The following is a 13,000-nucleotide window of genomic DNA, read 5'->3' as shown; positions in this document are numbered from 1 at the left end:
ATCAACCTAGTGAAAAGAAACACGTTCATGTTGCTATTTCACAAGAACATACGTAGGGATTCTCTGCAACTTTTTCTGTATTTCACTTCGAATTATTTGAAAAATGTTTGAGAAATATTAAAAAATTATTCGATTCGATTCGCACTCAATCTTTATTATTCGAATTCGCTTCGCACCCAAAATTTTGCTATTCGCACAGCTCTAATTATAAGCAGTCTATGCTGTACCTGTTTCTTGGTTTGTGCTGCTGCAGTTGTAGTTTCTGCATAAATACCTTGACACAACAGCTAGAGGCTGACAAACTAAGAAGGGAGGGAATTTACTTGCTAACGTAGAGACACTTTTATCTCTGGGAAACAATTTAGTTTCAGTGCTGTTATTCAGGTATTATTACGCAATAATGCAATCTCAGTCTTTCCCGCCCCCCTTTAAAAAATTTCTGGTTACGCTACTGGCCATACCCCTACACAAATAGTGCTAATTCAGCTTGTTTGGTTCTATCTACACAGGAGCTGAACCCATCTTATCCAGTAGGCACAAAGGCAAACTTAACAGGCACACTCTCAAGCAAGTTGTTCATGAACCCATCTGCTGTTACCCATGGGCTTCAATTTATCCCATGCTGGTAACCTCGATGCAGTCACTGTCAAGCCAGTTAGTGTGTGACAAACTTTTCATGAAGGTTTCCTCTTGCCATGCAGGTGAAGGGCAAATTTTCATCATGGCAGCACCAGATTCGTTGTGAAGCATTATCAGCACTGCATTGTTGCGCCAAACATTTTAGTTTACTACTAAAGCTTCTTTCTCAAGAAAAGGCACATTCAAGCATTTAGAATATGACAATCCTCTACGCCTAGTGCGCACCGACAGAAGCGCCAAGCCGGCGAACTCTGTCATTACTCTCGGGAAAGTAAGTAGACGGCCACCACAGTCACCTACATCGCTGTATGTGTGTTCCCACGTTGTTCACGTTTCCATAGTGAAATAATCAACGTTCGTCGTATGTGTGGTGGCCGAAACTTAAAAAAAGCTCGCCCGCAACACGGTTTTACTCACTTACCGCAAGGCCTCGTGAGCAAGAGCGACGGAAGCAATGGAACGCTGCCATTTGTTGGGAAAAGCGAGCCGCTTTGTCGTTGTGAGAGTTAATGCATTGCTTCTTCTTTTCATGCTTTCGTTCTGCCATATCGGTGCTCGTTAGATGCACTCGATCATGTTGACACTGGTAGGCGACCAAAGTTATCGCAGCCTGAGCATGTGTTGGTTCGGCTCGACCGCCGTGCAAGGGCACTTCGCTCAAACATTCTGTATTTATTATTTACAGAAACAGAAATGCAGCAATGGTTGACTTCGGGAAGAGCAAGAAGTGATTGAGACGTCACCTTTGTAAACAAAACAAAGCGGATGTTCACCACGAGCTGCACCTCATAGCTGGGTCTTGTTACGCTGGTCTGCGCAACGCACCTTTCATATTCACCGGCTTGATGATTCACTCCATGTAGACAGTAGCGCTGACGGTTCATTCTCAAAACGGCAAGTTGGGCGCATTGGTAATTAAACATGCTTTTCGCAATATGGGCAGCGCGACCCAGACGTTCGTTCTCCTTCGCAGTCGGTTGTCACACGTCTCCTCGGCGACCCTCTTCAAAACTTGTCGCTACTCCCATGGCGCCATCACTTGATACTTTACTGAACGCACTACACCATCAAACTACACTTCTTCTCTGGTCGAGCAACCGATGCTATCACTTGAACGACAACTTCTTTGCTGACTGAATCCTCACTGACTGACCCTCCGTTGCCGTGCGCTTGTATTGCCTGTATCGGATCGCGCCTGGGTTCAAGAAGGTTCTACCAGGTTCTACATTATGTGTCTGTGCGTAGCACAGCGAAAGCTAAGAAAGGGGTTAGATCCTTCTCACCGATTCGTCTGTGGAATCAGACGGCGCTGCTTTGATTTCTCGAATATCCCGATCTTTTGTGGGCATTGGCTGTCTCAGCGGCGTCTTCTGCAGAGAGGATAACGGGCACACTTTCGGTGCCTTTTGATACTTGTTTTTTCGATGCGCGTGCTCTGTCGTGCACAGACCTTTGGCGCTGAGCTTTCATGCCATCGTTTGAAATCGGCGACGCACACTACAGCTAAGTGCTTGTTCGTGACAAACATCGTGCACAAATCCACTTTCGTAGAGGCCCGCGCCTTTCCTGCAGCTGCCAGCGCAGAATTAGTTCGTACCCGCACAGAGTTAGTGTTGCACCCGCAAGAAGAAAAAATCGCAGCCGCGAACTTCATTCATCCTCTCACAACAAAGCTATGCAAAGCATTGTCGTCTGCTCGGCTTCCCGCACGTACTGTCGGCGGCGCCCGCTAGGTGCCTATCAGTGGCGCCTCCATAGGCGGTGCACAAGGCGCATACTAAATCGCCGTTGTTGCCAACGATAGGAGGGAGGCGCAAACATACCAATCTCCACATAGATGTCAGCTGGGTTGCGTTGTGAGGGTTCCTGCTTTGGCTGGACATTGTCCTCGGCCACGGTGCTTTGCGATGGGTCTCGCTGGCGGATACAGCACACCTTGACACGGTCGGCCCAACCCACAAGCAGGCATCGCTCGTCCCGCCAAGTCAAGATGCACCGATGGAGCTCGGGTTTCAGCCTGCATACACCCTGCCACTGAAAAACTGCGCTGTCGGACAGCAATAATCAAGTTCACAGAAGCACCTAAATTACTGGCACCTATGAGTGTGGAACTTTACCACTGGATACAAGGTTGTGGGTTTGACGCCTGGTCTTGCACATTGCATTCTGATGTAATGCTCTCAACATGTTTCAGGTGCATGTTAAAGATCCTCAGGTGGTCAAAATTGACAGAGAGCCCTCTACAATGGTGCCTTTCACAGCTTTTGTATTGCCTCTGGACATCAAACTCTTGATGCTAACTCGTCTGTTTGTCAGATCCATTTATGTGACCAGAAATGCACAAATAAATCAGTCGACCAAGCTTAATTAGCAGCATACAGACATTTGCATTAGACTGTGCTGTTGCTGGTGTGGCCACCGCCATCACCTATTCACACAGGGCTCTGTCACACCTGCTGTTCGTCGTGACGGGATGTTTGACAGCTATATGAACGAGACTCCAAGCTGATGCATTCATTTAGGAGTATCTTTTTATGGGGGAGAAAATTTTAACAATGTGTCGAAATAAGAGTGCATCTGACTGATGCAAGGCAGGCGCACTCACAAGGGGTCATGGTCCCTGCTAATCATGCAGATGAAATCGAGCACTTGCATGTCATACACCAGGATCGTCTGCAAACACAGGCACATAGAATGGTTAAACCACAATGTAATAAGCTTCAGTATAATAAAAGCCTCAATGTAATGAAGAGTTTACCATATGTCAGAACACGATGTCTGTTTACCAACCTCAATATAATGAAATTTTACTGCTCTTGCAAAACAAGACAAAAGAAATAAATAGAAATTACTGCGACGAGCAGCTATCAAAATTGTGGAAATTACACGTGGCTCACATAGTGAGTGCAGCTTTGAAATGGCATACAGCATGGCAAAATGGAGAGGCAGATTTGCGGGCAGCGGTAGGTTTAGCTGGTGGCACCTTCCAAGGTGTGCGCCCAGATCTCCGAAGCGCAGTATCAAGCCCAAAGAATAGCAGTGTAGCTGCCCTGTGTGCATTGAAACATACTGCATTTACAGTAGTCTCTCAGTAAACGGAAATCTGTTAAACGGAACTGCTGCTTAAATGGAACAACTGAATCTGATACGATTGGTTTCGTACATGAATTCTGCACCCCTGTTCATGTCTCAGTAAATGGAACTCTAATAATCAGTAAATGGAACTCCTGTTAAATGGAACACATTTTCCTGGTCCCTTTAGCTTCCGTTTAACAAGAGTCTACTGTACTTTATTCTGAAGTGGCCTCAACTGATTTGTGCACCTTGGATTCAGAAAATCAAAAATAGAACATTGCATGTTCTCTCACAAGACTTTCATGGTAAGAAAAAAAAACAGCAATTTCTTCACTTGTAAAAAAGTAACAGTTTTGCTGCAAGGGTGAAGCAATGAGTACAATAGCAACAAAGTGACAAGTTATACAAAGGAGGGCTAGCAGCGCTAATTCCTTTAGCATGAGACCTGATGCAGCTAAAACAAAGCACTGGCATAAGGAGACACATCCGCTGCAGTTAGCAAACTGACCTTCATGCTGTCTATGGCATAGGTCGGCAAACTCACTCATGAGTCGACTCACATCGAGCCGTGAGTCTGAGTCTGAATGAGTGCGGGTGAGTAATATTTCGGTGAGTTTGAGTCCGACTGAGTTCGGCTGAGACAAATTATAGTGAGCCTGAGTGCGAGTGAGTCCGGTTGAAGAAAATTTTGGTGAGTGTGAGTACGCGTGAGCCCTAAGCACAAAATATATTTCTTGGGCGAGTCTGAGTGAGCTCCAAGTTTTTTTGCCAACCTATGGTCTATGGCTTCGACGCAAACTTTGCGATAAGACCACAACATGGTCAAAGCTATGAGCTGTCTGCTGATCCAATCTAAAGATACGGTGCACGCGACCACACAGGGCCAGTCAAAGTGTGCATCTCCTACCAGAGCCACACAACGCACCTTCGGCACTCCTCCACGCGCATTTCGTGCAATGGGGACAGCCAGAATGCTTCATCTCTGCTTAAGCCATGACCATTGGAAGCCCTCGCTTGCTTTGACTAACACATAGAACATCTCACGAAATATGATGGCAACGCTGTGTTAACCAGAGATTACTGGAACACAAGAGATCACTAACAAGAGGCTCACGATCTAACCTACCTTAACATAGCCGAGAGTGCAAATGCATGCCACAATTCGATGAATGCCCATTTTTGTTCATGCACAGGAATGAACAAACGCCTCTAATGGTTGAAGCATGGCATATCGATAACAGTGGTCGTACATGCGTGAGCCAACTGTTGATGAACTTGAATAAAGAAGAAATCAAATGCCTGAACAGTTATCTCCTGCGCAGACCCTCACGTGTGCCAGACTGATAGGTATCACATCTTGCCTGGGAATGAGCAGATAAGTTTTTGTGCCTTCTTTCCTTACTGCCACTGTGCACCTTTTCAGTTGTTAGTCGGCATTTGTGGTGTCCTCACTTCTCTGTTATGTCCGTGTTTGCATGCCCAGTCCGTATAACATAGAAGTTAAGTGCACCGACATAAAAGGGTGGCAGTGACCCAAAACCTGTTAATATTAAGTTGCTGGATTTTAGAACTAAGGTTGCTACTTTAAGTAATGCAAGTAAGTTGCAAGGCATGAAAATACAGTAGAACCCCGCTGATACGTTTTTGAAGGGGCCGTAGGAAATAAACGTAAGAGACGGGAAACGTAAGAGCCGAAAAACAGGAAAAACGGCAAAATATTTAGTGGTACAGAATTTTATTTCAATTCTTACGAGCAGCACGAAAATTGGCGCGCTCAGCCGCGATCTAGTCGATGGATAGAAACGCGGAGCTTAGGACGGCCTTATCCGCAGAAATGTAATCAACGTATGTGATTTTTTTAACACCAACAGCTGTAGGCATGAAAGAACTAAGCACACGCAATCACGACCGGCGCGGCGAGTCCGACCGCGAACCGCACGCACGACCATGCGAGCTCCAAGCAGCTCGAACTCCTCCCGTTCTCCGACAAATAACGATGATGATGAGTCTACGCCAACACGATGGCGGAAGTGAATGCCAATCTCGAAGGCCTTGCTAGAGTGACCTAGAATAGGGGGAGTGTCCAAAGCGCCGGCTCCCGCGTGGGCCTTTTGCCGTGAACTCCCGCGCCGCGCCGCTGCTGCGCCGGACCCGTGGGCTTTCCGCGCTCGGGAAGCGCGCGGAAAGCGAGGGGCGTCTGGTACGCGCTGTAGTTTTTTGCGCCGCGTTTCCACACAAGGCACTTGAAGTCTACTTAACTCTAGTAATGCGGCGTGGAATGAAGCTTATCCATCTTTAAGCGCTGTGTCAGTGCTGGGGCAACAACAGAATGCAAAAAATCATGTGTCAAGCAGCATCAGCGTGGCCTAGTTCCGGTCACAGAGTTCGAGAACGTTGGTGCGTGTGTAAAAACGCGCAAAACGGACACGCACAAGCAAAGAACGAAAAAAAACCCTATTCGCACGAATAACCGGGCAATAGCATCGCGCATGCATGAATTAAGATTAATAAAAAAAGTAAATTGCACGCGCAGTCAGCTGAAACACTTGCGAGCAGTGACTTCACGAGCTTTTTACTCATAGTCGCCACTGGTTTGCCAGCCATATGTACACCGCTTTATTGGACAATTTATTAGCCTCCAAAAGCTCTTTATTATGTACGGAGCACACCGGGAAGACGCAAGGGAAACAAAAAAAAGATAAAAAAGAGTAGAGACGGCCATACGACCACAATGCTGTTGGCTTATTTTTGTTTCTGAGGTAGCGTACAAGAAGGCTCACCGTGCGCAAACATTTGAAAGAAAAACAATGCCAGGTAAACTAACCTTATTGCACAAGTTTTTGCATAAAAGGCGTAATATAGAAAATGCCTAACAAACAAAGTTGCAAATACCCCCATTCTTGCTGTACAAGCTGCCTGAACAAAAATACGGTAAGAAAAAAATATATATATATATATCTATTATCGCATGTTGCAGTGGATCGCTGAACGTCAGTATGAAACGTTCGCGCGAGCTACGTGCATTGCTTCAACCCTTCACCATACGAAATGAAAACAGTTTCAAACAACTCATTCTCAACTTCAGATGTTTTCACGGTTCTCGGTGGTTAGTGTTCGCCCGGTTCAGAGACTTTATGAAAAGATGTGGACGAGTAATTACATAAAATACAATTGTTTCTGCGGCAGTTGAGTGCGCGCCAACAGGGCACCCGACCGCAATTTCCCGCTTTTCCCTGATGACCTCAATATAGCGTCCACCACAATTTCGTGCTGAAGCTCCGGCGTACTTAAATAGCGAGTCTGCTCATCTCTTGAATAAATATAAAGAGATGACCAGACGGGTAAAGCAAGCCTCTTTTGTCTCGCACAGGCGTGCAATCAGCTGCTCTAACTGAGAATCACGTTTGTTTTTGGGCGATCGCTCGTAACATGAAGTGAGGCATACACGATGTTGCACTGTTATCGTTTCATTTTCTTTTGTTTGTCTTTTTTTAACGCTAAAGCCTTAGATGCCCCATCAAACACAAAAATTGACCGTCGGCGTCCCGCGTAGCCAACACGAGTGATGCACAAAATCATCACGCGATGACGTCGACAGAACTTGTGACGTCACTATGACGTCATTCAACGTGACGTCATATGATGACGCCATCACATGACATGGTCGCTTTCCATCGCCTCCGTGATCGGCCTCCGATGTAGGCAATGTAAAAGCAGGTGAGGTGCAGAAAGCTTGCAATGCCTTCGATCCTGTGGGCAGTCCGAAACCACTTTATGTACCGAAAGCTTTCGGAGAGGGGCGAGGGAGGATCAATGCATCGACTGACGAAAAAGATGGCTTTCGTTTTCGAGTCATCTCCGGCGAATGCAAAAGGGACCATGTTTTTTTTTTCATGTAATTTTTTCGCATACATTTTACCTATGCGGTCAGTTCTTCAAAATGTATGGGTAAGTCTAACATGTTGACGTCGATATTGGTGACCACCACGTTTTTTATAACCCGACAAAAACAAATCGTCAGACCACACATCGTCAGAATTATCTCTGGCTAAAAGCGGGTTTGCGCGCCATACACCATGTTATTATTGTTAGTCATTATGCAAATGGCAAGCATGTCAAGTTAGTGATGCCATGAACTATCGGTCGTGTTGGGCATACGTACATTCGTGCCCCTCCGTGCCAATTTTCGTGTATACCAAGTGAACGAGACGCGAGTTACGCGAGTAATTTTTTACTTTTGGTACCGCGGCCACGCCGACTGACACATTCGGCTTCGCATGAAATGGCTTGAAACAGCAGAGCGCCGGAGGCAGCCTTGTAAAACAAATCGAATGCACGAAATAAAAGATAGGATATGAAGGGTGCAAACGCGTTAGCATGCATGAGCTAGTTACTACGTGCATATGTGCTACGTTCTCCTGGTTATCTCCAGTTTATTCTCTCCTGCAGCAAGTTTACGTTCGTAATTCCACACGAAAGTAAGTTAAGCTCCTTTTCTCACGATGAAGTGCGCGCAGGATGCGTTCCTCAAACAGCCGCGGAAGTGTGGACCAATGCGGTGACAAACCAGCTGCAAAGATATATATAAAAACCCCGTTTCACAACACACGAACGCGTTCTCAGTGTGATGAGTCACTGCAGTATTATGTTGCAGTGACGCAGTATTAAACGCTGCTCAAATTTCCAATTTTTTTAGCTAATAGTGGCCAAAATATCACGCGCGTAGCAGACGCTCGCAGCTTTGAGGCGGCTTCCGCCGCGGAGAAAGCCCACGGGTCCGGCACAGCAGCGCCGCGGCGCGGGAGTTCACCGCAAAAGGCCCTCGCTCCTCCCATGTATTCGCGCGGCGCTTTGGACACTCCCCCTATTCTAGGTCACTCTAGCCTTGCTTTCGCAAGCAATTACGTCATACACGCCATGTTTGTGCAATGCAAATCTCAGAGGCTATGCTTTTGTCAATAGTAAATGCCAATCTCGAAGGCCTTGCTTTCGCGAGCAGTTACGTCATAGACGCCATCTTTGCAATTTGAATCTCGAAGGCCATGCTTTTGTTTGCATCAATTGAAAGATTCTGTTGCTTGCGCCTCTCATGCGGCTAATATTACGGTCAAACGAGGCCAAGCTGCGTGAAAATGCACCATGGCCGCTCTCTTTGGTAGTCACTCGGTCGGCTCCGGGCGCACTTCGCGACGTATCATACGGGAACGGTCCGACAGTTACGACGTAACGGCGGGGTTCCCAATACATTGTATCCTATGGGAGCTATGCCGGGACCGGCGAAAAACGACGTAACAGCCGGGAAAACGCAGCAGTGAGGAACGTAACAGCGGGGTTCTACTGTATTTATAAATGAACACTTTTCTGTCTGTGTGGGGCAGATACGCAGGAAGCTGTGGCAGAATTCCGCCAAGATCAGAAAAGACGCAGAAAAAGCTCAGCTGCATTATGACCATCTGTTGGTGGACAACGTTCAGTACTCTTGGGATGATAGAAAAAAGCTAGTGTTGGAGAAACCCATCGATTGACCACTAAAGACAATAACTGACAGTCACAGGTGCAAACTTTAACTGGCTTATTGAATGCCATATTCATCAGTTATCTGTCACTGAAACTTGGCTGAATGAATCCATTCTTGATCATGAATTCTTGCCTCCTGGTTACACGACTCCAAGAAAAGACAGGCCTTGTGGGTGTAATAGCGGAGTGGCACATTTTATTAAAAGTGGTATTGAATTCTCTTTACTACCAGAACTTCCAAATGTTCAATCAATATGGTGCAAACTAAAGCTCGATCGCTGTGCTACCTACCGCCCCCTGACTCCTCCCCTGCCATTTTTGGGCTATCAGTGACTATCACCATCATCATCAGCCTGACTACGCCCACTGCAGGCAAAGGCCCCTCTCACGTTCCACCAAACGACCTGGTCCTGTGCTTGCTGCTGCACCGTTATACCTGCAAACTTCTTAATCTCATCTACCCACCTAACTCCCTCCCCTCGTGCGTTTGCCTTCTCTTGGAATCCAGTTAACTATTACTGACCAGCGGTTATCTTGCCTATGCACTACATTATGAACCAACTAGCCCAGCTACAAATTCTCTTAACATTGTTGTGGAAGCATCAAAACACAAATAAAAATACAGGCAGCCATTTAGAACATTGTGTGTTGTATGCGCTGTCGCCATGACGATGACTTGATAGACAAATTCCAAGCGGAAGGCACTCGCTCGGAGTGGTGCAGTCGTCTTTCTTTTTTTTTTGGTGCAGCCATCTGCCCGCTCAACACCTGCGTACAGACACCAAGCAGACTATGCTGTGCGGATGAATACATCTTGAATTTTCGCCCTTACTATTGGCTAAGCAGCCCTGCAGCTTCCACAACACTGATAGGACTTCTCAGATGGTGCACTTCAGTTCTTGGGAGTGCACCTGTGAATCATATCATTAAAGTTAACTTTTGCAGCCATTTGAAGATTGAATATTTACACCCCAGCAGTGGAGGCCTGCTGGAAAATACATGTGGGGCGTTTCTGTGCCCTACATGCGAGATTTGCTTATTTTCCCAAATGTCATATGTGGGGATCGAGAGCGTCCTCCTACCTGGCGCCTCGTTCTCCAGCTGCCGCGCGCGTGCCGGCCGCGTAGCCCGGGCGCACTTAGGCACCGGCAATCGCCAAGATGGCGGCCAGGGCGCCTCTTTGTCTGGGCAAGCGTCGGCTCCGTCCCGCGCTGGCATGTCCGGGCACGCTACGCTGGCGTGCTGCGCGGGCCTACGTCACAACGCAGCGCCATTCCCCATTGGGCCGCTGGTAACATCCTCCTCTCCTACGAGCTAAGATGCGCCCGACGATTTGCTCGCGGCAGCAGATGCTCTCAGGCTAGCACGAGAGGTTGACGCGCTGCTCTAGCAGGCGGCTTCTCGTTCGTGTGCTTGACCGCTGCCCTTTGTGTGGTAGTCTTAGCGCCGCTGGCAAGTGTACTCGATCGGTCTTGCGGAGTTCCCTTTACGGCCTGCAAGCCCGTGACTGTCGTACTGTGCTGCATCTTGGGTTAATAAACCCGTGTTGTTTGTTGACCTCCTGCCTCGAGTGCCTTTTCTGCGCCGTGCCGGAGAATTGACGAACCCGGCCGCACGACTCGCGGTTGGCCGGACATGCGAGTGGCCTTAAGACTTTTCAAAAGTTGTGCCGCTCTGCTACCTGGCCTGGCATGAAGCTTGATGCCCTTCACTACGCCCGCTCATGCGGCGTGTGCCAATGCGTGAAGCCTCGTGGGGGCAAGCCTCCCGGGCTCATGCAGCCGATCGACAGCCAACAACCCTGGCAAGTCGCGGCCTGTGACATTATGGGACCTTTCCCAAGAAGCCGGAGAGGCCATGTTTTTCTCCTGGCTGTCACAGATCACTTCACGAAGTGGGTCGAGCTGTTTCCCCTTCGGAAGCTAACGGCACGCGCAATCTGGGACAAGTTGACCGAGGTCTTTACCCGCTTTGGCTTTCTGGCGGAGTTGATCACGGACAATGCGTCCTACTTCACGGCCAAGGTGTTTGTGGATGCGTGTGCTGTCTTTGGCATTAAGCACCGCAAAACAACCACGTATCACCCACAGGCCAACCCGACTGAGCGGATAAACCGAAACCTCAAGCCCTTGCTGACCGCCTTTGCGCAGCAACACAGGGATTGGGATGCCTGTCTTAACGAGATAGGCTTCTCCTTGTGGTCCACGGTGAACCGTTCAACCGGGTACACGCCCGCTTTCCTCAACTTCGGGAGAGAGCTGCCTAACCCCATGGACCACGTTCTGCGGGGCGGCAGCGGGGCGTGCGCCACAAAAGCCGGCCCGTCTGGCTACGCGGCGGAACTGCGCTCACGGATGGACGCAGCCCTCGACCTGGCGCGTTCCAACCTGGCAAAAGCGCGAGCTGGACAGAAGGCTCAATACGACCGGTCGCATCGGGAAGTGCACTACGATGTCGGCGATCTCGTCCTCAGGCGCAATCACGTCTTGAGTGACGCTGCCAAAGGCATCTCTGCCTCCCTGTCGGCCAAGTGGTTGGGCCCATACCGAGTGCAGACCAAAGTGTCGCCTCTGGTGTACAGGCAGGCTGACTCCCAAGGGAGACAAGTCGGCGGTCCAGTTAACGTCTCCGACCTCAAACCTTTCGTTGCCCGCAGCAACGACTTGGGAGGGGGGAGGCGGTCACCGAACCGCAGGAAAACCGTGAGAAGGCTGGCTCCAAGCCACGCCATCGGTACAATCTGCGGAAACGCACTTAAGCAACCTTTCTCCCACTGACAGGTAGCTGGACTTTATTCCATACCATGACAGTGAATGGAGAATAACCGCGAAGGTGCGGCGGCACACGTCGGGAAGTGGTAGAAGGCCCTCTTGGCCGAAAATACCCTCTGACGTGTTGTCCAAGCCATAACCTGGCAAGCGCCCCCTTTGTTGGGCAGCACCGTCAGGCAAGCACCCTTTTTGGCAAGCCGGCTATGCCGGGGACATTTCTGTCCACTCCTGCGTCGCCCTGTCGTCTCCCTGCGCCTGGCTCTACTGGGCCGCCCAGCCTGTCGCTGAGCCTGTGGCCTGCTGTTCTCTGATCCCTCCAGCTGTGACCTGGTACCCACCTTCTGCCCTGCAGTCACCTCCACCCTGCCTTACTCACCTGGCAGCTTCGGTAGCCACCCTCGGCGGCTATTCCGCCCATTCAAGCTTTGGCCCAGGCCCGAGCGTGGTCGCTCCGGCCTCCGTTCCTGGCTGCCTGCTGTTCCGGCCTGCCGTTCCTCTGTGGCCCCCGTCCCAGCGACTTCCGGCAGTGGGCTGCCGCACGCAACTGGCAGCCATGCCTCGTACGTTCCCGGCTGCCAACCTCTCCAGTCCGGCGAACTTCAAGCGGGCTGGCTGCCCGCCCTTGTGCAGTCTTGCCCCCGTTCCTCCTGGGCTGTGGACCTTCTTCCCGGCGGTGGCCTCTCTCTAGTGGAACTTTTGGTGGAACGTTTGGTGCGATCATGGCCGACTTTTGGACTTGTACCTCCCGGAAGACGACACCCCCCTGTTGGACTTTGCCTCGTTGGCCAGCCCCCTTGCGGCTGAGCTGACCTTGCCACTTGGCCTCGGACAGCCTCTTTCACAGGCTGGCCTCAGTCTTAGGAGGGGGGAATGTGGGGATCGAGAGCTTCCTCCTACCTGGCGCCTCGTTCCCCAGCTGCCGCGCGCGTGCCGGCCGCGTAGCCCGGGCGCACTTAGGCACCGGCAATCGCCAAGATGGCGGCCAGGGCGCCTCTTTG

General features: G+C 49.7%; 1 protein-coding gene across 1 annotated transcript in view; it reads right to left on the bottom strand.

Annotated features, from left to right (window-relative positions):
* LOC119386535 (vacuolar protein sorting-associated protein 41 homolog) overlaps nt 1-13,000 on the bottom strand; it is a 203,378-nt gene that overhangs the window by 161,200 nt on the left and 29,178 nt on the right. The window contains exons 8-9 of the mRNA XM_037653803.2: nt 3,245-3,312; nt 2,463-2,656 (exon numbers count right to left, since the gene is read on the bottom strand). Of these exons, the coding sequence (XP_037509731.1) occupies nt 2,463-2,656; nt 3,245-3,312 (262 nt within the window). The remainder of the gene's footprint in view (nt 1-2,462; nt 2,657-3,244; nt 3,313-13,000) is intronic.

This window comes from Rhipicephalus sanguineus, chromosome 3 (assembly GCF_013339695.2).
Source record: "Rhipicephalus sanguineus isolate Rsan-2018 chromosome 3, BIME_Rsan_1.4, whole genome shotgun sequence".
Classification (NCBI taxonomy): Eukaryota; Metazoa; Arthropoda; class Arachnida; order Ixodida; family Ixodidae; genus Rhipicephalus; species Rhipicephalus sanguineus.
The sequence above is the reverse complement of the archived record's forward strand: the minus strand, read 5'-3'. Positions and strand labels throughout refer to the sequence as shown.